The sequence below is a fragment of the Tenrec ecaudatus genome, chromosome 1, assembly GCF_050624435.1.
Source record: "Tenrec ecaudatus isolate mTenEca1 chromosome 1, mTenEca1.hap1, whole genome shotgun sequence".
Taxonomy (NCBI): Eukaryota; Metazoa; Chordata; class Mammalia; order Afrosoricida; family Tenrecidae; genus Tenrec; species Tenrec ecaudatus.
The window spans coordinates 226,637,219-226,661,151 of record NC_134530.1 but is presented as its reverse complement, the minus strand read 5'-3'; the positions used below and the strand labels follow the sequence as shown (position 1 = coordinate 226,661,151).

The 23,933-nt window shown below is 53.2% G+C and overlaps 1 protein-coding gene across 1 annotated transcript in view; it reads left to right on the top strand.

Annotated features, from left to right (window-relative positions):
* Positions 1-23,933, top strand: part of PLXNA2 (plexin A2) — a 254,704-nt gene that overhangs the window by 156,227 nt on the left and 74,544 nt on the right. The window contains exons 5-9 of the mRNA XM_075529818.1: positions 3,471-3,571; positions 7,010-7,133; positions 9,212-9,365; positions 9,908-10,004; positions 13,902-14,016. Coding sequence (XP_075385933.1) covers positions 3,471-3,571; positions 7,010-7,133; positions 9,212-9,365; positions 9,908-10,004; positions 13,902-14,016 — 591 coding nt within the window. The remainder of the gene's footprint in view (positions 1-3,470; positions 3,572-7,009; positions 7,134-9,211; positions 9,366-9,907; positions 10,005-13,901; positions 14,017-23,933) is intronic.

Below are 23,933 nucleotides of genomic sequence, written 5' to 3'. Positions count from 1 at the left end.
CTGCTAAGCAAAGAGCTGTAGGTTTCTGGCCACCCACATGTGCCTCAGAAGAAAGGTCTGGGGACCTAGTTCCAAAACATAACAGCCATTGGAAAGGCTACCCAGTACAGTTCTCCGGAGGTCACCATGAGCCCGATTCGTTCCCACGGCCAACAGCTACATGCCCAGGGTGGCTATGACTCAGTGGCTTCTAACAGCACCAGGCAGCCTTCCCAGTCTCCCTGGCAGAGCCCCCTCCATGGGTGCTCCTTTGCAAAACGAGGGCTGTTGCATTGTTGGACCACCCTGTGTTCCGTATATTGAGCTTTCCCGAAAGGCTTCACCCTAGTCCTAGTGGAGCTCCATCGCTGCCCTCCAAACACGGGCACCTGCCTTCATGGCTACCCTGACGGTCCTCGTCTTTGGGCTGAACGCACCTCCAAAATCTATCAGCTGCACCTCAGATGTGGCCACTGGGTCCCCCCCATTCTGGTGACCCTTCTGGGAATGCTTTCTGGGTGCATAGCACCCCCAGTAGAGTAAGTTGCAGAGATCTGAGCTCTAAATCCCCCCAGGCGGGGACCTCTGAGAGCTCACACTACAGGCAGGCCCTGGCCAAATTCGTCCTCCTTAGCTCCTGCCTGCCCTGCCAGCTGATGTTGAACTGACACACTCTCCAGTGTCATCAGTCTGGTACACAGGAGCCATTCCAAACCAGTGAGCTCCACCTATACCGAGAGGGTTCACTTTCATTATTAAAGAGAGCCACCACACCCCAAACCTAAAGCAGACGCATGGCGGTCATGTCTATTCTGCCTCAGAGTGGCCTATGGCCTCAAAGGACAGAGTAAAACTGCTGCATAGGGTCTTTGAGGCTGTAACTCTTTACAGAGGCAGACGGCCTCATCCCACTCCCACAGAGCAGTTGTAGGGTTCAAACCACTAACCTTTGGGGTAGCAGCCCAATGTTCGGCCCACTGTTCTACCAGGACTCGTCAAAGCGAGGAGGTTGCTAGGCATTGTGAAGCCCGGTCTGACTGATAGGCAGCCGGTGCAACAAGATAAAACACTGTGCAGCCTTGGTCCACTGTTCAGACTTGTATCCTTGCTCCCATTGCTGCCACCATGGTGTCAGTCTGTCCTGTGGAGAGTCTTCCTTTTTCACACGGACCATCTATCAATCACAATGGGTGGTCCCTCTGGATAACACGTCCAAAGTCCATGAGACGGAGAGGTTAGGGATGCTTAAAGTTAGTGAGATCACTTACTGAACAGGTAGTGCTCACCATGTAGTGGGGGTGGGGGTGCAGGTAAGGGTAAGGGTTGAGAAATAAGCACGAGCCCCCATCTGAGGAAAGGAAAGCCCCTTGGGCTGACTGATGCACAAGACCTTTCAGGATCTGACCGCGGCTTACACCTCGTGCCTGGCCCCATCCCTGGTACACCTGACACTCACGTAATAGTGAACCTACCCATTTTCAAGGAACTCTGGTAGCCCAGCCCCTTAAAGCACTACGCTGACTGAAAAGTCAAGTTCAACCCCACCAGCTGCTTCATGAAGGAAAGCTACAGCTGTCCACAGCCAGAGACACTTACAGCCTGGCAAACCCTATAGGACTGTTCTCCCTGTCCTGCGTGCTCATCGTGTGTGGGGCGAATGAGGTAGCCACAAGTTTGCTTTGTCTGGGTTTACTTTAATTTGTGGCAATCCCTCTGGTTGGAATGCCACGCTCTTATTCCTCAACTCTGCCCGCCCCCTCCCTCATTCCCCTGGCTCCTTCCTCCCAGCAAGCTTTCCTGGGCACCCTCCTCTATGTTCCCATGGCTGCCAGGGCTCCCACCAGCCCCCTGCATCAGCACTTAGCACAGGAGAACAGTTGGCAGCTTGTCATGACTAACTTCCCCTGGACTGCAGTGACCTCGGCAAGGGTGGGATCCCTGTCCTCCTGCTTGCCCCGTGCTCTCCATTGGACAGCAGTGGTTTGGTGCCCCCACACCGCTGACATCTGGTAAGCATGGGAGGAAGGAACACTGTTAGGATTCCTCCTGAGCCTCTCAGGAGGATGCTGCGAAGGGCAGCTCCATCACATCCTACACACACACACACACACACACACACACACACACACACGAGGCAGAGCTATGAGCTGCTGGGCCCCGGGCTACATTTTCACCGAGGTTCACACATCCACTAGGTGGGGGACCTCTGTGCCCTAGACTATGAGAACCCATTCCCAGGCCCACAAATGTTTTCGCAGCTCCAAAGCCTCCTGCCGCAGCCAGCAATACATACCTGGGACTGAGCAAATAGAAAGCCTCAGTCCTTTGAGCCTCTGGCCTGGCCTTGATTGTCACGCACACTGGACAGGTAGGAGCGAGTCAAGTGCAAACAGACAGACTGAGCTGGCGTCCCTGCAGGGCCACCCTGGGAAGCGAGAAGGAGTTTGCAAGGAGGGCAGAGTCTTGCTCCGCAAATTCCCATTTTCCCCAGTAAGACAGAATCCGGCAGGCAGCTTGTCTCCGTGGAGTTCCCATTGAGCCAGACCTTTCAAAGGCTGGGAGATTTACTAGAGAGACTGAATTGCAGACATCAGAGAATGAGATAATTGAATCCAGGTGGTATATTTGCTTGCATGTAAAGAGACTGTGCCGTACTGTGAATATTATGTGTGTGTGATGGGAAAAGTTTCTCCGGCTCGCCCCTTTTAAATGTCCTCTGTGCAGGTGGGATGTTTCAGCCCGAGCCCAGCTGAAAGCTCTTCAGAGAAGAGTTGGAGCCACGCAATACCCTTTCAACAGAGTTGGCCATTTTCAGTACTCGCCGCTGCTAGCCCCAGCATTTGGGAGGACGCTAGTGATAGGAAAAAAGCGATGTAAGGATGTGCTTCTACCTCGGGCTAAAATGGAATCCCTCAGCAGAGCTGGGGGGTAACACACTCAGTCACGCCGCAGGGTTGGCGGTGTCCCATCTGCCCACAGGGGCCTCAGAAGAAACATCTGGCACTCCCCCTTCCCGCCCTCCTCCCAATTCTTAAACACCTTAGAGAACACAGTTCTACTCTGACACGCATGGGGTCTTCATGCATCAAAAATGACTCAAAAGTCACTGGATTGGGGATTCAATGGGCAGAGCAGATGGTTAATGTCTTCAACTGCAAACCTGAAGGTTGGAGGTTCATGCTCACCAAGGTGTCCCTCAGAAGAAAGGCGCAGCCACCTGCTTCCCCAAAAGCCTGGTGTTGAAAGCCCCAAAGCACAGTCCTGGACACGTGAGGTCACCTTGAGCTACAGTTAGTCCTCGGGCACATGGTTTTGGGGGGTTCTTCTCGTTTGTTGCCTGGCCAACACACCTTGGAGATATCTTCTGCAGAGACCGACGGCCTTATGCTGGGCAAACGGATGAGAACATGAGGCCACTGTCTTCCCTCCCAGGGTGCCCCCTCCAGGGGTAGGCTGTCATAGCCGGCTCTCACCACATTCTCCTCTGCCAGGTCACCAGAGTCCCCGTGGAATCCTGTGAACAGTACACGACATGTGGGGAGTGCCTGAGCTCCGGGGACCCTCACTGCGGCTGGTGTGCCCTGCACAACATGTAAGTTTGGGGCATCCCCTGAGAAGGGGCCTGGGATGCAGGGATGGCCAAGTGCTGGAGGGGACATGAGAGTGATTTTCAGGAAGAGGGGAATGGCTCTCCCCTGACCACAGCAAATTCTCTAGGTGGTCCCAGAGTTGATGGCAAGGACTTCCTTCCGAGGGCAGGCAGAGCCGCCGGCCTTCTGCCTCTCATTTTGCTTCCAAGTTCTGTCCCTCTAGCTGCTCCGAAGTCCTGTGTCTGCCTCCCTGTCAATACAGGGAAGAGTAGCATGGCTGGAAGGACCCACAGGAGGAGCTGGGGGTTGGGGGTGGGGGTGGATCCCCACGTTTCCCAGGAGCCTTCTCAGTCTGGCCCAAAGCGTGCAGAGGGTTGAGCCCAGGGTTTGGAGGTGGGGGTTCCAGTTAACTGCTGTGTGTGGCCCTGGAGGAACCCACTGGCAACTCCAGGCCCTGGCTTCCTCGCAGGTGAATTGAGAGGCTTAAATGGAATAATAAATGCTTTGGAAATAAGGAAGCTCAGAAAAGGCGACACAAATCAAAATCATTATTGTGGGCTCTGTACCCCGGGGAGGGCCCTTCTGCCCTCATTATTTTATGATTCCAAGAAGTCTACGGGCACTCCGACTGGCTTCCCATCCCTATTCAGATACATCGCCTGCCATTGAATACCAGCTCAATAGAAATGCAAAATCACACTTAAACTTCCTAATTCCTGGAGGCCCAGAGGGAGAAAAAGGGTGAAACCAGAAAGGCCTGAGCTGGCAGGGAATTCAGTTGCCCGCTGGAGGTGGAAACCCCATGGCTCAGGGCCAGCCTGCTGAGCATCTCTGTGAAATGCACCCATTTTGGGGTGGAGGCGAGGCAGAGGGCCAGGGTTCAGGGTCCTACACAATAGCTCTTGGCTTCCAGCCTCTGTAGCAGGTGTCTGGAGGGCTGGGAGGGAGGGGAAAAGGGAGGGAGGGAGGCGCCTTGCAGATGCAAAATCTGGACTGGATTGGAGTCACTGAAGGCTGCACTTCCAGCTTGGGTTTGGAGGTATGAGATGCCTCAAACTTTCCCACAGAAGCTCTTACCAACCCCCAGACAGCACGTTTCCATGTAGGCCAGACAATTGGCCACGAGGCTGCTGACACCACACCAGGGATGGCGACTGAGGGTACACAGGGTTTCCTTCCTGAAGACTGGCCTCCCCACTGGCCAGCTCTCTCCGCAGGGCCAGCACTTTCCTCAGAGAATCCCACAGCCCCACCTCACCTCAGTGAAGGGTGTCCAAACGACCCTGTCTAAGTGGAGCCGCCATTCCATCCATGCCACCCTCCCAGCTCCAGTGCCTGCAGAAACTTCTCGAATGTAGAATGGTCTAAAAGTATAGATTGGGTTGGACATTCACTCAATGTCAAGAGCATCTGCTTGCCTCAACTTCCAGAAACACCTATAAACCTGTGAGTCACCTCTGCATCCCCGGCCACTCCCATCACCCACCTGGTTCAGGTCTGCCGACATCAGCAGAGCCCCCATTTCCTCTTCCCCCTGAACTACCTACCTAGTGTCAGAGAAGTCTTCCCCCTGTGGAGACACCCTGCTCCTTCCATCCTCTCTGCCTCCAGAAAGGGCAATGGGGAGTCAGTAGGGGGAGGGGGAGGTTTCTGTTTACATCCAGCAATTTCTCCCTTCCAGGACCTTCTCCCCTTCCTCGGGCCCTCCTGTCACGCCCTTCCACAGAGCCATCACCACCTGCCACATTAAAGGGGAATGAGGAGATGCCAGGCCCACACGCCACGCAAGACAAACTGCCTGCGATCCCGCTGGCCGGTTGAGGGAGCTTGCTGGAGAGCCTCTGGGTCTGGGGGCGGGGAGCGGAGGGATTTGAAACCTCCAGTCTCTTCTGTGTGCCTTGCTCTCGCAAGTGTGTTATTGTCTAAGAGGCTATTTATCTCTGTTAGGGCTGTTGCCATAAATAGTATGATAAAAAAGAGCCATTTCAGTGAGTCAATGAGATAAAGGCTCCAGTCAAGAGCTCACTTTAGAGCTATCTTAAGGATTCACTTAAACCTCCATAATTCTTTTCTTTGACAGCATTCATATTTAGATCCATTATGGGCCTGGAAAGGAAGGCGGGGAGGGGGCCTGGGGGAGGCGGTGTCCGAATCACTGCTTCATTGTGCGGTCCCTTCGTGCCCTGGTGGCTGTTAGGTTTGGAATAGGACCAACCACCGGGGCTGCTGTCTGAGTGACATGGCAGGCAGTGGCCAGGGGCTCCTATGGGCAGGTATCACCAGGCCCACCGGCCTCAGTGGGTGGAGGAGCCTGGAGCCAGGGATGGAGATGTCGGAGAAGCAGCCACGCAGCTTTCTGACAGAGGCAGCCCTGGCCGCGCCTCCTTGTCTGTCTCTGTCTCCAGGCATTATTTCACACCACAAACACTTATTTAAAGCACACCATGTGACAGGTAGACAATCCCAATGAATAAAACATGGCTCCAGCCTTCAAAGAGCCATTAATCCAGCCACAATGACACATGCACGCTTGTCCCGCATCGCTTTGACCCTCTCCTGCTCCCTTCCGTCCCTCTGCAGGACACTTGATCTGATTGACCATCAGTGGGAGTCCAAGATGGACCAACACTGAGACACCACCCAGCCAGTGCCCAAGCTCTAACGCCTTCCATCCTTGCATCAGCCCTGTGAGCCAGGGTCTTCTCCTCCTCCTCCTCCTTCTCTTCTTCCTCCTCTTCCTCCTCCTCCTCCTCCTCCTCATCATCATCATCCCTACTTTATGGTTGAGGGAACTGAGGCTCAGTGATACAAGTAACTTTCTCAATGAGCCATGGTCTGTAGGTAATACAGCGGAGGTTAGAACAGGACAATTTATGAACCAAAGTTCATATTCTCAGCCCCTTATCAGACTACCTGTCCGTGTCCCCAGACTTCCCTCACTCACTCATCTCACCATCACACCCTCCCCGCCTCCACCCCAGTTTTCCCAAGGGTGAGTCTCTATGTGAATCGAAACCCTGGTGGCACAATGGTTAAGCACGGAGCTACTAACCTCAAGGTGGGCAGTTTGAACCCACCCCGCGGTTCCGTGGGAGAGAGCCAGAACCATCTGCTCCTGTGAGGATCACCGCCAGCAAAGCCCCACGGACAGTTCCACTCTGCCACACAGGGGCTGTGAGTCTCACTCCACACCACGGCACCCACCCACCACCACTACCAGTCTTCATGGATGAACTTGGTGGGAGCAAGTCCCGCTCCTCCTAGTCTGCCCTGAGCTGCCATGGAGTTGGCCTGGGAGTTAAAAAAGCTGCGGGAACCCCATGGAAGTCCTAATGAGACTGGGGAGAGCAGGCCCCTCTTCAATATGTCCCCAAGCGGCAGCGGAGCCGGACATGCGCGGCTCAGAGGCCTGATCTTGTGTGAACCTGTGTTTTCGGCAGGTGCTCCCGCAGAGACAAGTGCCAGCGAGCCCTGGAGCCGCATCGATTTGCTGCCAGCCTGGGCGAGTGCTTGAGCCTTGCAGTGCATCCCGGCAGCATCTCCGTGTCTGAGCACAGCCGCCTGGTAAGTAACTCCACGGGGAGGAGCCGGGGCCGGCTGCGGGGCGCACGCACACGGGTGGGTGTGTTCCTTCAGCGCAGCACGTGCGCGGGGATTTGTAAATCGATTAGACGGTAAACGTTGCGCACGCTCCCATTTACAGAAAACCTGTCGTGACTCCTGTTGTAGACGGGAGCAGTCGGTCGGTCGCTTTCCAAGCTCCCTGCAAATTCATCACTCATTGATCTGCATTGTAAATACGGAGCTCACATTTAATAACAGGCAACTGCGCTGCCACCCGCTCCAACACAGCGCCACGCACGCCGCCTAAGTCACGTGCTGTGTTTGCAGTCCCCCCATCACTACATCCCCCAGGGAAGCCAGTGTGTGTGTGTGTGTGTGTGTGTGTGTGTGTGTGTGTGTGTGTGTGTGTGTGTGTGTGTCAGAGAGAAAGAATAAAATGTCCCTTAACCAACTGTCAAGATCAACCCAAAATATTTCATGTCCTTCGACTCTTCACTATTTCATCCTGAAGGCTTTATGAGCATCCACAAATGTTAATTAGCGGACCTTCAATGATTCTTGCTTCATTCTTTACTACTTATAAAGGGGAGGGGCAAGTTCAACACTGAGGGAACAAACATGGGATTTTGTGTCTATGTCTCTTGGCCCCCTGGACACCAAAGGGGGGCAGACAAATGTATGTGGAAACCATGTAAAAATACCCATGGGGACTGGGAAGCCCACTGCAGACCAGCGCTGCTTGGGGCCAGGAGACAGCAAAGGGAGACCTGTCTAGGTGGGCCCCACAGGTGAGGCCACAGGGTTGCTCTCACCATGAGCCTTCCCCGGCTCTCCCCACGGGCCGATGGGCTCAGTCACATTGCTCACCTATAGTTTTAAATACCCACAACCCCACTGCCATCCAGGTGACACCCACCCTGCAGGCCAGAGCAGCACTGCCCCATGGGGTTTCCAAGGCTGTAACCTGGCTGGAAGCTATGTCTCCCACAGAGTAGGGGATGGGTCCAGGGCTGTCCTGGGGGTTGGCAGCTAAATGCTTAGCCACCGGGCCGCCAGGACTCCCTCTGACGGATGCACAAATTCAGAGAATATTGCTCAGATTCGGAGCAGGCTTTTGCCTCTGGGTAGTTTCTCCATCAACAGTCTCCTATGAGTCTGTGACTGTGTTCCCATTCGAAGGAGGGTCTTCAGACTCGAAACAGCTGGACATCACTGGCCTCGGTCATTGGAACCCACGGGCGATTGCAGACATCATCTGAGTCTTTGTTGTCCACTGCCCAGTCTTTCTCTGACCCCTGAAGCCTCTCGTGAACCTACTGCCCCGCTCTAGTGAGCAGAGAACAAACACCACAGGGCCTGAGAAGCAGACACTGTGAGAATCCCACCAACTCGGGAGGCAGTGCTGATGCCCAGCCAGAATGAGCGGCTGGTGCACCAGGCCTGGTGAAGCTCTGGACCGATGGCACTCATGCTCCCTGAGCCCAGACCAATGCCTTGTGTCTTGCGGGCTCAGCTTTTGGTTGGCGTTCAGATTTGCATGGCCCCTTGCAATGAATGCTCGTCTGTGTCATGTCAAAATGAACAGGGTCTGAGATGAATTTGGTCACTTTCCTACTAGTCACCCTCCGCGCCAGAGGCTGAGAAACAAACAAATAGTGTTGGCCCATCACACAGGTGGGGTCCCTAACGTGCTGCACATGGTTAACCCATTTAGGGGCTAACTGAAAACGGGAGGTCTGAGTTCACCCAGAGGCACCTTGGAAGAAAGGCCTGGTGGTCCGCCTTGGAAAAGTCTTCCACAGAAAACCTACAGGGCCAGGTTCTGCTCTGACCATGGGCCTGAGTGGGTCTAAGGGCCCCTGGTAACAGGCACAGTGCATCCACTCGTCAGCTCCACTGAGACAGCAGTGTCAGAGGCAGAAGACCACCTAGACTAGCGTGCACCTGCTCTTACAAATGAAGTTGGAGAGGTTGCAGAAAAAGCAGTTGGTGGCAGGGTGAGCCTGGGTTACCAGGCCTCTAGTCCTCCTCTGCCGCCCTGTCCCTTTTTCTCCTGAGCCTCTGTCCTCCACCCACAGCTCAGCCTGATTGTGAGTGATGCTCCCGACCTGTCCGGGGGAGTTGCCTGTGCCTTTGGGAACCTGACAGAGGTGGAGGGACAGGTGACTGGGAACCAGGTCATCTGCATGTCCCCTGGACCCAAGGATGTCCCTGTCATCCCTCTGGATCAAGGTAAGAAGGGTCCCCATCCCTCTTGCGTGTCTCGTGCGACCTTGCTGTGATGCCAGTTGTTGAGGACTGGGTAGGGGCAGGCCCTGAAGCCACCCCACTGAGCTCTCTTATGTCAGACTTGAAGAAGAACATAGGGGATTGGTTAGGGCTTGGAAGCAAACCGGGGCCCCAGGGCAAGATTCAGGAAGCCAGAGGACCTTTGCCTCCTGTGAGTGGACGCTGCGGTCTTACCAAACCTCCCACCCCTTTAGAACATGGGAATTGTTCAGTGTTCAGTGGGTTTAGGGGCTCAGGGTTCAGTGGGTTCTTGGGGGGTTGGGTGACCGGACTCATAGCCCTAAATGTCTTTCAGTGTCTGAGGATACATAACCCCAACAAGGGGCTCCGTGGGGTCTGCCTGGCTACTCTCTCCCTGCCGTCTGCGTCTGATGGCTTAACGGAATCAATAGGAGTTTTGGGGGGAGGGGAAGAGAGGATTCATTAGTCCCATCCTGTCTGAGGGCTGCAGCCCTCACCTCCCCCCTTGTCTTTTCTTTCTCCAGACTGGTTTGGGCTAGAATTGCAGCTGAGATCCAAGGAGACGGGGAAGATTTTTGTCAGCACGGAGTTCAAGTTCTACAACTGCAGCGCCCACCAGCTGTAAGCACCTATCAGAATGAGTTGGGCCTTGGGTCTGCCTGTGGGCCTGTGACTCTCCTCCATGACTCCATGGGCTCTTGAGACAGGAACTGTGCCTTAATCTTTTCGGTTTCACTAGGGGTGCTGGCACAGTGACCCGCAGAACACAGGAAACTAGGAAGCCAGGACCTCGACCACAGAGTGGATTCCGACTCATGCCCTCCTTAGATGCTACTGGATTAAACTAGATGGCCCTCACTCTCCACGGCCTCTGATCCCAACCAGGCTTCCTTGACAACCCCCAGCATACACACACTCCCTTCCACAGCCTATCACAGTGAAAGGAGGACTAGAAGAAAGACAATAGGTACTGACCAGGGACCTTAGAAAAGTTCTCTGTCCTACACCCATTGCTGGCTTTGAATGCAAAGGCTGACAGTGAGTGGACTCTGGATAGGGCCCCACGACCAAATGAAGAGGGTCCCAGAGACAAGGAGGCAGCTTTGTAGACCATCCCTTATGCGTAAAGCGAGGGTGGGGGTCTGACCTCATAAGACACAATGAAAAGGCCCAGGCTGGAGGAGGAAGAGAGAGGAGGCCTTAGTGCCAACCTGTTATTCAAACCAATCCTCAACTTTTTGAAGAGCAGGAAGAAGCCAGACCAAATCACTCTAGAGGAGCTTGGGCCCAGCCAACTGACCTCCAGCCACCTCTAGCAGCTGAGTACTTGCATTGGGTGGGCACACACGGCAGGGTCTTACAGGACGGTGGCGCTTACGGCAGGCCTTTCCTGAGTACGAAGCAGGGCAGGGAGTGGAGGAGAGTGAGCGATCTGGGCCTTCGCTGGTGCTGGATCTTTCTGGGAGAGAAATAGGCACTCCTTCCACCAAAGCTGGGACCTCATGCACCATTTGGTTTAGAAAAGTAAACAAGGGACCCTACAAGGGGGCCACCCAAAGATCATGAGACCAGTGTCCCTGTCCATTTGGCAAAGGGAGACATCAAGGAGCAGTTCCAAGTGCAAGGGCGTGAAATCTGGGACTAACCCAAGGACCCGTCCAGGACAGGAACCACCCAAGGTGGAGAGAATAGAGAACACTCCAAGGGCGCCAGTCCACACGTCCAGCCTGTAGGTATGATGGTCCAGCCATAAAGGGAGAGAGGGAATCTCTGGGCAGCTAAGCCCTAAATGAACCTTTGCCTTTTCAAGTAAACCATTGCCCACTCCTCCTTCTCTGGTCTTGGTTTTAATGCTACAGTTCTAAGGCTGCTACGCAAGTTCCCAGAGTGGATGGACGGGCCACGAGAGGCAGAACCGATGGTAAACATGGCCCGGCAGGAACTAGAGTAGTAAGTGGTTGAGCTGAAAGGCCCACTAGCCACCGTCTTCTAATCGCAGTCACCCCTTTTCGGGGAATTGCAATCAACTTGGGGAGAGAACCTTCCACCCTCCCTCCAGATGCCCACACAGTGGTGATGAGCTCCATTGTTTATGAGAGCATCGTTGTTCCTGTGGTTTCCATGGTGATGTCGTATGACATCACTCCTTTCCACGCTGCATTGCTATGGCAACAGAGATGCTGTCACAGGCAGCAAGTTTTAGAAAAATAATAAAGCCGATCTCCTTAATACCAAAGATCCCATTCTGTAGCCAAACACATCCTCACCCTGCTCTGAGGGCACTCTCAGTGGACAGAGTCGGGCTCCATCCCCTTCTTTGGATGTGGGAAGCTGAGGCCCTGCAGGAGAGATGCTTTGGGACCGAAGTCACAAAGCCAGCACAGGGAAGAGCAGGTCTGGAGCCCCAGTCTCCTGGGCCTTGGGTCATTTTCACTGTCCACAGGTCACCAGTCGTTGCCAGGTCAGTCCCAGCTCACAGCCACCCCACGCGTGTCAGACCATAACCGTGCCACGGGGGGGGGGGCTTTCCGTGGTTGGCCTTTCCAATTCAGATCACCAGGCTTCGCTGCTGAGGTGCCTCTGGGTGGACCCAGGCCCCCAACCTTCCAGTTAGCAGCTGAGCAGGTTACACATTTGTATCTCCCTGGGACTCCATTCACTTGCTAGGCTGGATTATAATGAGCTAGAACCAGACAGATTGGAGAATCTATGTGTAGATGGGTTAATACACCCATCTAGTATATACTGGCTGATTAACCAACCGTTACCATCTGGTTCCAGGTCAAGGAACTGTAACCCCATCTACCCAAGTGTAGTCAGTGCCCCCACTAGGTGGCGGCAGATTGTAGACCAGGCCCAGGTTTCCCCCAGACTGATCTCCTGTGGAATGCTAAGCCAGCGGCCCTGTCATGGAAAAGGAGGGCCAGCCCCATCTCCATTACAACAGTCTGATCACACACTGAACCCAAGCCAAACTCACTGCTGTCTAGTCGGTGCATCCACAGAGCAGGTAGAACTGCCCCGGCCGGTTTCTGAGACTCTTTACGGGAGTAGAAAACCTCACCTGCTTCCCTCAGACCTGCTCGTGGTTTCAAACTGCCGACCTCGTGGTTAGCAGCCCAACACACAATGACTACACAATCAACCCTCCTCTCTGATCTCACCCTGAGAGAGGGGCAAAACAACAGACAGAGTGTCCAGGTGAAACTGAAGCAAGAGAGGCACTGCCACCTCCCCTGCAAGGAAGCCCACTGGGGCAGGTTCCACAAACCTTTACTGTCATTCCAAGCCTGGACTCTGGGAGAGTCCGGCAACAGTTCGGGTGGCATGTTCTTACCCCTCCAAAGCCCAGCAACACAGCTGATGTGAACCAGCATTACACTCAGATACGAACAAGTAACTTCCATGTCTGGAGGACCCCTGCCGGTGCCATACTAAGCACTCGCTGCCAGCCAGAAGGTGGGTGGTTCGAAGCCACCAGCTCCCCTCAGGGGAAAGGAAGGCATGGCCGAATGCTTCTGCATGGCTTTCGCCCTGGAAACCTGATGGGGCGGTGCTCCTCTGCCCTGTAGGGTCCCTCTGAGTGGGAATTGACTTGATGAGAGGGGGTTGAGCATATATTTTTGGGGGGGTGGGTGGGTGAGGTAATTGGAAACAATATGCACGGGAGCATGGCCCTTTTCAAATCCACATCCAGGATGTTGCCTCGTTGACACGGAACAGTCCAGTAAAACAGAAGAGTAAGCGTTGTCTCACTCTTGTTCAGCAGACAAAGATACTCCACAACCAAGAGGGGTGGCACTTGCAGAGACAGGCATGGGGTCGGGTCTGCCCCCCAGCCCTGTGCTTGCTCAGACATCCTGTTTTGCAGCTTAGCACAGTGCTGTGCTGGTCATGGTTTAACTACCAGCTTGGAAGAAGGAAGACGGCTGGTGGCATTTGCCAAGTTCTCTAGTAGAAATACCCTAAACGCACGCACACACACACACATGCAAACTGAACACATCCATGGCTGCCATGTGCATTGTGATGGATGGAGTAGAAGTGCCCCGTGAGGTTTCCATTCTGTCCATCTTCACAGAAGTGGACTGCCACCACTTTCTCCCTCCCACCTAGAGCAGCTTTGGGGCTCAAACCATCCTCGTGGTTAGCAGCCGAGCATGGGGCTCTAACCACTGTGCAGTCCGGACTCGGCCAATTTCAAGTTTCCAACGAGATCTCCACAGGCTTGGGAAATCATTGGCTCTTGGGAACTGGGGGCAGGCCAGCTCTGGCAGTGCACCACCACTTTGTATCTGCTTTATTCCCCTTCTGGGGTCACCGTTGTCCTCATGTTCGGGTCAAGTGGACGTGCTGGAGAGAGAATACATGATGTTGTGCCCCCCCCTGGGGGGGGCTAAGGCGCAGGATTTAAGTACAAGGTAGCAGACTTCCATGAAGGCATCTAGTCTGTCCAACCTGCCCCCACTTCCTTCGTTGCGCCCTTCATGTGGTCTCTGACATGACCTCTCCTTGCAGCTGCCTGTCCTGTGTTAACAGCGCCTTCCGCTGCCATTGGTGCAAGTACCGCAACCTGTGTACGCACGACCCCACCACCTGCTCCTTCCAGGAGGGCAGGATCAACATCTCAGAGGTAAGCAGGGCTCACGGCGGCGTGGCAGTGCTCCTGGTGGGTGCCAGGGCCCCTCCCTTGTCAAACGGTGGGCCATCTTCTTCTCCTGGCCCATCTTGGTTCTCTTGTAAGAGACTCCACCAGTTAAAAACTCTGCTAGCATGAAGAGTTAAGAAGTGGCGACGGATGTTGAGAAGCAGGTTGTATCGACTAGACTGCTAAGAACCCCATGCATTAAAAAGCTTGAGCACAGCGCTGAACCGACATCGTGGTGCCATGAATGGCATTAGGTCTGAGTCTAGCCTTTTGCCTGGCTGCAAGCATAATCTAGTTCAATAGTACATCCACTGTGGGCCATTCTATCCCTCCAGTCTCTCTTCCAACTTTTCCATTCAATGATGCTTTGACTCTGATGAATGACTGAGTGGGTGGCCTCATCGACAGAGTGAGAAGTTCAGCTAAGCCCTAGAACTTGGTCTTGCAAAGAGTCCCATTCTGCTACATGGTGGTGGCTCACCCTTGTTCTCAACACAATGACACATTTTCCTAATAAGCATTGCATTTAGTGACTGTTCTTCAATGTTGACCTTCCTACATAATCGCAGCTTACCTCGGCACAGCGGAGCGGAGCTGGCCAGTGTCTCTGGTTTGAGTGGGATGTTTCCCATGCCTTAGCGTGTCTGGTTGAGTGTCAACAAGAGACCCCTATATGGACAAACAACGCACAAGCGCACGCACACACATATGCCTCCTGGCCTGCCTTTAGAAAGTCCACGGATGTATCTAAGTGACGGTAGCATGTTATGCCCTATGTTAGCCTTGCTAAAGAGCCCTGGGGACACAGTGGTTTAAGTGCTTGGCTGCTAATAGAAAGGTTGGCAGTTCAAATCCACTGGCACCGCTCTGGGGAGAGGAGACCTGGGGAGTTGGTCCCATAAAGATTTCTGATGAGGAATCCCGATAGGGCGCTGTACGGCCGACAAGAATGTCTCTCTCCAGACACACGCCCCTCCTGCATAGTCTGTTAGCGCCTTGAAGCGAAGGGCCACTCCAGCTCCCCTTCAAGCCCACCGCGTCCAATCCCGAGAGCGCTTGGAGAATGTATGAATCGAGGAAGAGCGGCGCGAACGACTGCTTTGCCTATATTCTATGGAAAAGAAGTGTTCTTGGAATCACCTTTTCTACAGTTTCTAGAAGCGGTGTCGCCGTGCTCATTGTTTCCACGGATAAACGAAAGAAAGGAGCCCTCGAAAGTTCTCGCCACCGTGCAGCTGCGGGTTGAATTGTGTCCCTCCCCAAATATGTTAAGAGTCCAAACATCTAACCACGCGGACGAAGAGCCAGTGTGGTACAGTGGTTGGCCACAGGGCTGGGGACCAGAAAGTCGGTGGTTTGAAGCCACGAGCCTCTCTGGGGGGGGGGGGCACTGTGGCTATCTGTTTCCATAGAAAGCATAGCCTTGGAGAAAAACTCATGGGGCTGTTCTTCTCTGCCCAGAAAGGCCACCATGAGTCAGAGTCCATAACAGATTTGGGGTATCTGTGTGGGTCTTCACCAGCAGCTCCTCAGAAGAAAGCCTGGGCTGTCTACAGCCATAAACAGTTACAGTCTCGGAGACCCACCAAGGGCTGCTATGGGTCAGCGTGGGCTCGGTGGCAGTGAGAGGAAAAGAGGGAGGTCCGTGTTCTGTTAACGTTGAGTACTTTCACTGTTTTGATAGTGAACCCCTCTCAGTGCAGGGTGTGTTTTAAACCACTAGCATCTAAGATCCAAAAACTCAACAAAACCACCCCCTCAATCTCACTCCCATCCAGGCCATTGTAGAGCTAACTGCCCCGTGGGCTTCCGAGGCGGTGCACAGTTACAGGAGTAGACAGCGTCGCTTTCTCCCGGGGAGAGCGTGGTGGGGCCAGCGCTTGTGCAGCAGCTGCAGCAGCAGCGCGCCTCTCAAAACACGCCAGGAGCCGATTCCGCGCAGAATGAAGTTGAGATGAGGGCAGCAGTTTAGAGGGAAGTCTGCAGGCAGGTCACTGACTCTAGGAGGTCCTTTTCTCCACTGGTTCTTGGGGCAGGTCCTGGTCTCTCTCCAGCTTCTACTCCTCTGTTAGGCGGAGCCCTGATGGCATAGTGATCACGACTTGGGCTGCTAACCAAAGGGTCGGCAGGTCAAAACCACCAACCCTCACCAAGGGACCTACGAATGCTGCTGTTCAGTGCAATCAAGTAGACTCTGACTCATGGCAACCCCGGGGGGCAGAGCGAAACTATCCCATGGGGGTTTCTGGATGTATTTGATCTCTAAGCACATCACCAGGTCTTTCTTCCACAGCACTCCTGAGTTGGTTTGAAGCGGTCAACGTGTCAGGTAGCCACCAGGCACCTAACCCTTCCGCTCCCAGGCCTCCCTAACAGAAAAATCCAACAAACTCAAACTTAGCGCCAGCTTGTCTATTCTCACTCAGGTCAACCCCACAGCACAGAGTAGAACTGCCCAGGTGAGCTTCCAAGACTGGAACTCTTCACAGGAGTAGAAAGCCTTGCCTTTCTCGCGAGGAGCAGTTGGTGGTTTTTAACTGCCAACCTTTTGTTTAGCAGCCAACTCGTAATCACTATGCCACCAGGGTTCCTCCTAACAGAGGAATAGAAGCTGGAGAGAGACAAGGACCTGCCCCAAGAACTAGCCTTCAAGAGTCACTGCCCTATCTTCAGACTTCCAGCCCCTGAAACCGTGAGACTCCTGCTGGTTCATGCTGCCTGCTTGTGGTGGTGCTGTGTGGGTAGCCCTCAGGGACGTCACCAATACTCTTGGCCATGAACTCTCCTTCAGCCCCGCAACAACAGGCGTGCTAGTCAGCCAGGCAGTTTGCTGCCTTGAAAGGGAGCGACTTAGTTCCTTAACTGTCCCCACAGGTAGCAGTTAAGACCCTTGCACAGGTGCCTACCCGTGGCTGTACCAGGCATTGAGTGACCTGGGGACCTTTCAGGACAGGGTTTCCCTGCAGCCCTGGTAGCCTCCTGGGGTCCTAGTGGACTCTAAGAATTCATCCTGCCCCTGAGACTCTGTGAGCAAAGGAAACTGCTTTCAGGCTGGTCTTCTCACTCAGAAAGGACCCAAGCAAGGGAGGTATGGGGTGGGAGGGATGGCTAACACCACACAGGAGCCTGGGGAAGACTGCCTGAGGGAGGTCCAGTAGCCAAACCACAGGGGCTAAAGCCACGGGTACTTCCCAGGCCAAGGCGAAGACCAGGCACTGCAGGGTCCTGATAAACAGCCTCAGAAACCAACTTCCATGTTGGCCCTATCTAGACTGTTAACCCGGGTAGCATAGTGGTTCTACATCCAGCTGCCACCTGAAAGGTCAACAGTTCAAAACCACCAGCCTCTCCTCTGAAGAAAGGAGGGGCTTTCTACTCCTGTACAGAGTGACCCTCTCGGAAACTCACAAGGGCAGTTCTGCCCTGGCCTAGAGGGTCTCCATGAGCCGGCATGGGCTCCGTGGCAGTGAGTTTGGGTTTGGGGTTTTGTTTTTAACTTGGACCTGTCGAGTCCATTCCAACTCACGGGGCCCGTGGTTCACAGGGTGGGAGTGCACGCCACAGAATGCTTGTGGCGGTGATCGTCCAGAAGCAAATCGCCAGGCCTTTCCTCCAAGACCCTTCCGGGTGGCTCCGCACCCCCAGCCTATGGTGAGGAACTGAGGGTCAGACCATTTGTAGCTCCCAGGGTCTTTCCAAACCCTTTCCTGAAGACCTTAATCAAAAAGATTATGGAAGACCCAGAGCACAAATGAAAACCAAACCAAACCTGTGGCCATTCTTGGGAGAGGCCAGCAGGGCTGAGCCCCAGAAGGCTAACTGGGAGCGTGGCTGCACACCCTCCCAGCCTTTAGACATCACTGAGACACAGTTCACTCTTAGCCAGAGATCCACGTCTTCCAGAGAGCTGGGCCCATCAGAAGCCGCTGCCTTCCTGCAACCTGGATTAAGTTAAGGCTGAAAGGGTGCAGGAGCCAAGCCCAGCGGCTGCCCATCTTCTGGTTTCATTGGTGGCCCTCCACGTCTGTTCCTTTGGTTAGAGACGAGTGGTCCTCTCTGCTTGTCCATACCTCCCCAGTCCCCTGGACTGGGGCTAGTGAGCCCTGTTGCTCATATACTGGGTAGGTGCCCTTGTACCGGCACAGCCCCAGAGGTTGGCTCTCTGGGGGGCCGTGAGGGAAGCCCAAACTCCATCGAACCCCTGTCCTTGCTCGGGACAGGAAGTGCCGGTTTCCCAGCGAGGTTGCTAGTTTCTGCTTCCTTACCTTCCACAAATACCACTTTACCCCCTTGGTCACAGCCTGACATGCACATCTCTTCCCAGCAGAGAGCTCTTTTCTGTCCAAATCACGGCTCTCAGGGGATCCCACTACTAGAAATTGGGGGAACTGCAAAGGTGCCAGTGCCCAACCAGAGTGTTTCCCTTACACTACTAAGAGTTTCTGTCTGAATCGGCAGGCTCGGCAGGTAACTGGGAGTCTCTTGATGGCTCCTCTGGGAGCCTTGGAGAATCACTGCACTTCCAGAGAGAACCTCCTTGAATCAAAACTGTTTCTCTCTCTCCTTCCTGGGAAGCAATACGCAACTGCCCGTTGTTGTTAGTTGCCTTGAGCCAGTTCATGAGACCTGACACATCACAGAATGAAAGGTTAGCAGATCCAGCAGCAGCTTCGGAGTCATAGGCACCAGCCGCTTCTTTCTCTCGCCCTGCCACAAATCCACTGTTTCAGGGAGGCCTTGTCCATGGAGAGGCCCTTTGTTTGTACTGACCCTTTACCAAACCAGGTGCCTCTTTCTTGGTGACGTGTCTAAAGTAAGCAAGATGAAGCTTCACCATGGGACTGATTAATTCTGTGTTAGTCTGGGTAGACTAGAGAAACAAATCCATGGACACACATAGGTGTATAAGAAAGAGCTTTATATACAAAAGCAATTCAACATTGGGAAACCATCCCAACCCAGTCCAGACCAGTCCATCAGTCTGATATATGTCCATTACCAATCTATGAAGTCCTCTTCAGACTCACGAAACACATGCAATGATGCCGAATGTAGAAGATCACAGGTCAGTGGAGAAAGTCTTTGCATCAGTGACAGTGGAAACATCTCAGTGCTGGCAGGGGTCTCTGCATTGGAAACATCCCAACGCTGGCAGGAGTCTCTGCATCAGGATGGGTCCATGTGTCTTGTCAGCTGCCATGTCTCCCAGGGAGTGTCAGAGAGAGAAGTGTCTCCCGCCTCAAAGGAGGAAAGTACTGGATTTCCCACAATTCTCAGGAGAATGCCATGCCCACACAGAGGCCTCATTGGCTATGATCTGATTGACATGCTAGACTCCACCCCCACTCTCTTAATCCTCAGATTGACAAACGATTATATAGCTACCACAATTCCATTAACATGACCCTGTCATCCCACCAGTTCTGACACATCAAGACCCTTCTATAGGGTTTCCAAGACTAACTAGTTACAGAAGCAGACAGCCTCATCTTTCTCCCTCAGAGCAACTGATGGATTTGAACCACCACCAAGGCTCTTTGGTTAATGCATTGTCACCAAACACGTCATCTAGCGATTCTGACTCATAGCAACCCTATAGGACAGATAGAACTGCCCCTGTGGGTTTCTGACACTGCAACTCTTTATAGAAATAGACAGCCTTGTCTTTCTCCCTCGGAGCGGCTGGTGATTTTGAACCGCGGACCTGGTGGTTAGCAACCCAGTGCATAACGACTGTACCACCAGCAGCTCCCCAGTCCATGCATTACACATCTGTGAATTTTTTCCACGTGTGGCAAGCGTTCTCCAAATGTCCCAGGTACCGGCACCTGGAGATTTGTTAGAAACACATGTCTGGGCTGCATCTCAGATGAAGCTAGTAATTGAGAACCACTGAGAGATGCCATCCCAGCGGATTCTCACTACAGCCCCGCAGTCTCAGATAATTCACACTGGACATACGTCATGACTAAGAGGCTAAACATGGAGCATTGTGCCCGAGGCTACTAAGACCAGGGGCATCCACAAAAGCTAAGTCCAGCACGCTTTCTCCAGAGAATCAGGACCAGTGGGCCCTACTTGCCTCCATGGCCACAGCCGCCCTGGCAAAGCTAACTTCAGTCAGTGTGCACTTCACCAGTGGTGAAGGGGTGGTGGTGATGGAGGGCTAGAGAAAGGTAGGGTGTGGACCCCAGCACACACTCATACGCAACAGATGGAGACACTACCCACCGAGGACAGGTCAGCTGTGCCATTTCCAGATTGAAAGCACAAAAGGTGAGCTGGTCCCCATCTTTCCAGAAGGCTGATGGATCACTCCCTAGCTTGGACTGAACATAAAAATATACGTAGCTAGCATTTCTTGAATGCTTATGACAACGGTTCCTAGGTGGCACGGAAGGTTGGCTCTTAACTAATAAACTGCGGTTAGTGGTTCAGACATGCCAGGGGGGCAGGGGAAGAAAAGGCTGGCAAACAAGCTGCTTCTGCCAGCGTCCCAGCCCTGCTCCGTCACACGTGGGGTTGGCGTGAGCTGGCAACAACCAGACGGCAAGTGATTTTGGTTGTGCACTGTTGGTTTTTGACTTTTCTTACATCATATGCAGCATTTCACATCTATCATCTCATTTCATCTTGGCGACTACCCTGTGAGGTGATTCTTTTAGGGACTCAGAAAGTGGAGCTGAGGAGAGCTCACCAGTGTCTTCTAAATGTAGACGTCAGGGTTTTCAGAGTCCAGGGCCCATGCTCAGCTTGATGAACTTAGTCTTCAGAGCCTGTGATCACATTCACGTGAACATACCGCTCAAGAAATGCAAAGCAGTAGCATTACCAACAACGTGTAATTCCCACTTATACTTCCCGGCCCTTCTCATTCAGCCTGAGGGTCTCACAGGAACTGCCAGCACCATTTTATAGCTAGGGAAACTGGATTTCAATGGACCACCTTGTTAGCATTTCTAAAGTACTGGCGAGGCTTTCCCATTGCCAAGGGCAGAGCAGTTCTTTGGGGGTGAAGGGGTGGGGGGACCCAGGATAAGCATCTCCACCTCCCTAGGGCGGATCGATGTGTGACAAGGTGTTAGCGAGGGGATGTACACGTAAGTGTAGGTGGCTTTCAGCTTCAAAAGCTCATCTTCCTCCATAACTAAACCAGACCGAGTGAGATGCAGATACACAAATATCTTCTCTATGCCCTGTCCCAGGGAAAGATAGAACGAAGTAAATCCGATTAGCTTTCCCGGGTGCTGGCTGCTCTCTCTCTTTGAAGTCCGGTGGGTGAAGATAAAGCCATTTCCACAAGGAAGAAGGCATTCCAGAGGGCTAGCGGGTGGGTCCTCAGTGCTGAGCAGAGTGGACACTGGGCCCTGGGGCTCCCAAACCACTGTCCCTGTCCCTGCTCCCATGTATGCTCCTCCCCAGCAACCCTGCCCCAGGGACATTCCCAAATAGGGCTGCTTCGCATCTTGATTTAGTGAAGATCGCTGGTAGTGAGGGGATCCTGACAGCCAGCTGCCCTGCGGGCACAGGGAAAGGTGAGATGGCGTAAAGAGATTGTTCCTAATCAGAAGACAAATGAGTGTCTTCAAAATGTGGTTTGGGGAAGTAATGCATACTCTGAGCATGTGTGTGTGTGTGTGTGTGTGTGTGTGTGTGTGTGTGTGTGTGTGTGTGTTCTCAAAAGAGGTTGAGAGTGGCCTTGATGGACCCTCGTGAAACTGATCACTTTCTGCAAGCCACCCCCACCCCCAAACAACAACAAATTAAAAACCACCTCCCTGCCATTGAGCCGATGCTGACTCACAGCAACCCCACAGGACAGGGTTGAACAGCCTCAGTGAGTTTCATTGATTGTAACTCTTTATGGGAATAGAAAGTCTTTTCTTTCTCCCTTGGAGCTGCAGGGAGTTTTGAACTTTGGACCTTGCAGTTAACAGCCCAATGTATAACCATTATGCCTCCAGGGCTCCTGGTGGCACTTCCAACAACTGGCCATATTGGGAGCAGACAGCAATCCTGTACCTGCCTTCAGTCCCAGCAACATCCTTTTCACCCAAGACTCTGCTCCACCACTGGAATTTTTTGCCAGCGCCATCTCCCAGCCCAAAGAGGCTTATCTCCCCTGTTTCCCAAGGACAGAGAGTATCTGGGGCACCAGGCTTTGCTCCCTTTTGCGTCAGAGCTTCCAAGGGAAAATCCTAGCCTGACTGGCTTGAGAGAAAGAGCCAAGTAAACGGAAAAGGCTTAGGAAGCTCATTCCTATTGGGGCAGGTTGGGAGCCTGCTGAGTTAGGCATACAGGAAGACTTTCATCATTGTTTGAAATGTAGTTAATTTGGTTCCAACGTGTCTGCAAATGCGGTCTGTGGGAAATGTTTCAAAAATTCTGGAATCCCTTTTAAAAAACAAAGCAACCACAACAATTTTAAAAAGCAAAACAAAAAACAGCTCCTATGCATACCCGTAATATTTACCCATGATCTTCCAAGCTGCTTCAAAGTTAGAAGGATTCTACACATTACTTCCCCAAACCACATTTGGAAGACCCTGCTGCTGCAAGCTGAATTCTTCCTCCCAACCCACTTGCTAGATCTGACGGGCCACTGGTCCACAGAATCTGAAATCTTGCCCCTCTCTCTCTCTCTCTCTGACCTACACACACACACACACACACATACACACACACACACACACTCCATTAAACCTCAGCCTCACATCTAATCTAAATTAGAAGTCTAATTTATCACACTCAGGGGGCCTGTTTCTGGTCACGTCCATCAGGTGCCTGGGCTTCCCTACAGTGGCGTGCCTTTCGGTTGTTTGTGTCGTTTTCCACTTGGCTATAAATCTCTGAGAACCTCTTTCAGCGCCCACAGGGAGTGGAAGTGAAGTGCAGTACAGAGCAAGTGTAGAAGTCGGCAACGTGAGTGACTAGCTCCGAAACAGGGGCCCCTCTGTGCTGGGCCTCCTTGTGCTACTGCCTCAGCGTCCGCACACACAGCTGGCCTAGAGGCAGTGGGACACCATTAGTGGTCCCCCAGGTCCATCTAGGCCAGTGTGTCCCCAAGTGGGGTAATACTGGAACAATCCAGGGGAGCTGCAAAAGCAGATAACTACACTTTGTCCTGGATGATGGTCTTTAGTACAAAAGAGTTTAATTTCCACGTGGGGGAATGAGTGATTTTTTTTTAAGGGGACAGTGGGCCAAATGAGTTTGGGAGCCTATGAATGATGAAAGCACTTCCTGGTGACACTCTGTGCGACATTTCCTGGGCACCAGTTTTTCACAAATCCTCAGCCTCCTTATCGTTCCAGGTTAATCATCATGCGACCCCGGAAACATTGATCACTCCCAGTTGGGGAGAGGCTCAGGCTATTGCTCCTCTAGTCTTGTGAAGTCCTGAGGGCAGGGCTTGACATTCATCTCTTAAGAATCCAGAAAGTTGAAATTAGAAGGAAACTGGAGAGCTTGCATCTGTTGATTTTTGTCTGTATTTACCATTTTCACTTCCACAAACAGTGACCAAGAGTCTAACGCACGCAAGGCACGGGGCTAAAACCTGAGGGTGTGGGCCAGAAGGAAACCCGGCCTCATCCGCAGGGAGCTCCCGGCCCAGGGAGGAGGCTGGGTGTGATCTGGGAGAAGGGGCCAGGCCCAGCCTGAAGGCAAAAGCAGGGAATGATGGATCTGGAAAGGCGGTCCAGAGAGTTTCTCCGGAGCCTAGTTTAGAAACTGGCTCACAGGCAGTCAGCTCAAAAGGAGCTGAGACAGGACAGGGCCAGTAGGAGGAGAGAGAGTAGAAACAGCTTGTTCAGAGGACCAGTTGATAAGGAGTCCGCGCTGGCTCATGGTTGCGTCTGTCACAGAGTGATGCTTCACAGGGTTCTCCAGAGCTGGTTTTT